The 1698-nt window shown below is 42.8% G+C and overlaps 1 protein-coding gene across 2 annotated transcripts in view; it reads left to right on the top strand.

Moving 5' to 3' along the window:
• The window catches only part of LOC107743927 (ubiquitin-conjugating enzyme E2 E1), a 42005-nt gene that overhangs the window by 35205 nt on the left and 5102 nt on the right, over positions 1–1698 (top strand). For both annotated transcript variants that reach the window (XM_016557381.1, XM_016557382.1), the window contains exon 5: positions 791–938. In XM_016557381.1, the coding sequence (XP_016412867.1) occupies positions 791–938 (148 nt within the window). The remainder of the gene's footprint in view (positions 1–790; positions 939–1698) is intronic.

Raw genomic sequence — 1698 nt, 5'->3', positions numbered from 1 at the left:
TGTCGTTCTAAACCTGTAAGACCTTCGTTCATCTTCGGAACACAAATTAAGATATTTTTGATGCATTTCGAGAGCTCTCTGACCCTCCCATAGACAGCAAGGATCCTTAAACGATCAAGGCTCAGAAACGTGGCAAGGACATCGTTAAAATAATCCATGTGACATCGGTGGTTCAGTCGTAATTTTACAAAGCTACGAGAATACTTTTTGTGCACAAAGCAAACAAAAATAACTACTTTATTCGAACAATTCGTCTCCTCCGCCTCACCCTGTAGCGCCATTTTGGAGAGTATCACATACGCAAACAACGCATGTACGCGGACACGTTCGGATCAAAGCATAAACAACATAAACAGCATATGATGCAGCTGACACAGAACAGCATACATTGTTTACGTATGTGATACTCTCCAAAATGGCGCTATATGGTGACGCGGAGTAGACGAATTGTTGAATAAAGTCATTATTTTTGTTTTCTTTGCGCAGAAAAAGTATTCTCGTAGCTTCGTAATATTACGGTTGAACCGCCGATGTCACATGGATTATTTTAACGATGTCCTTGCTACGTTTCTTAGCATTGATCGTGTAAGGATCCTTGCTGTGTATGGGAGGATCAGAGAGCTCTCAGATTTAATCAGAAATATATTTAATTTGTGTTCCGAAGATGAACGAAGGTCTAACGGGTTTGAAACGACATGAGGGTGAGTAATTACTGACAGAATTTTCATTTTTGGGTGAACTATCCCTTTAAGATTCTCCTAACGACTCTTGCTGTGTTGTGGTGTGTCAGGTGACGTTTCGCACGAGAATCTACCACTGCAACATCAACAGTCAGGGTGTGATCTGTCTGGACATCCTGAAGGACAACTGGAGCCCGGCGCTCACCGTCTCCAAAGTGCTGCTGTCCATCTGCTCTCTCCTCACAGACTGTAACCCTGGTAAGACGCTGGTGTGATCGAGCCGGTCGAGGGCTGGAGCTCCAGTGTTTGTCAGTATGCTGGAGCTCCACCTGTTTGACCGAGACGACAGCAGAGCAGTTACAGGTGTGGGCATCGATACAGCCGCCTCATGCTCATGTATGAAACTGCGCACAAATCTCTCTGTTCATCTCGTGTCTGAGCTATTTGAATTCCTTATATGGCAAATGGTCGTAAAAAGGCGACGATTTTCTCGCAGGCTGAGCCCTGAATGCATGTACTACTGTATTTTGCAGAAAATAAGTTGCACCTAAGGCTACGTTTATACTAGTGCATTTTCGTTTTAAATTGCCCCTATTATAGTAATGAAAGGTTCATATTTTGGTTTTGGGAGTCCTCAACAACAGGTTGACATGCATGCGACGACAGCAGAGCAGTTACAGGTGTGGGCATCGATACAGCCGCCTCATGCTCATGTATGAAACTGCACACAAATCTCTCTGTTCATCTCATGTCTGAGCTATTTGAATTCCTTATATGGCAAATGGTCGTAAAAAGGCGACGATTTTCTCGCAGGCTGAGCCCTGAATGCATGTACTTACTGTATTTTGCAGAAAATAAGTTGCACCTAAGGCTACGTTTATACTAGTGCATTTTAGTTTTAAAGTGCCCCTATTATAGTAATGAAAGGTTCATATTTTGGTTTTGGGAGTCCTCAACAACAGGTTGACATGCATGCAAGGTCAAAAAACACTTTCATTGTCTTATAATATGCATTTAT

The sequence above is a fragment of the Sinocyclocheilus rhinocerous genome, unplaced genomic scaffold, assembly GCF_001515625.1.
Source record: "Sinocyclocheilus rhinocerous isolate Xijiao unplaced genomic scaffold, SAMN03320098_v1.1 scaffold437, whole genome shotgun sequence".
Classification (NCBI taxonomy): Eukaryota; Metazoa; Chordata; class Actinopteri; order Cypriniformes; family Cyprinidae; genus Sinocyclocheilus; species Sinocyclocheilus rhinocerous.
This window is presented reverse-complemented; position numbering and strand designations above follow the sequence as displayed.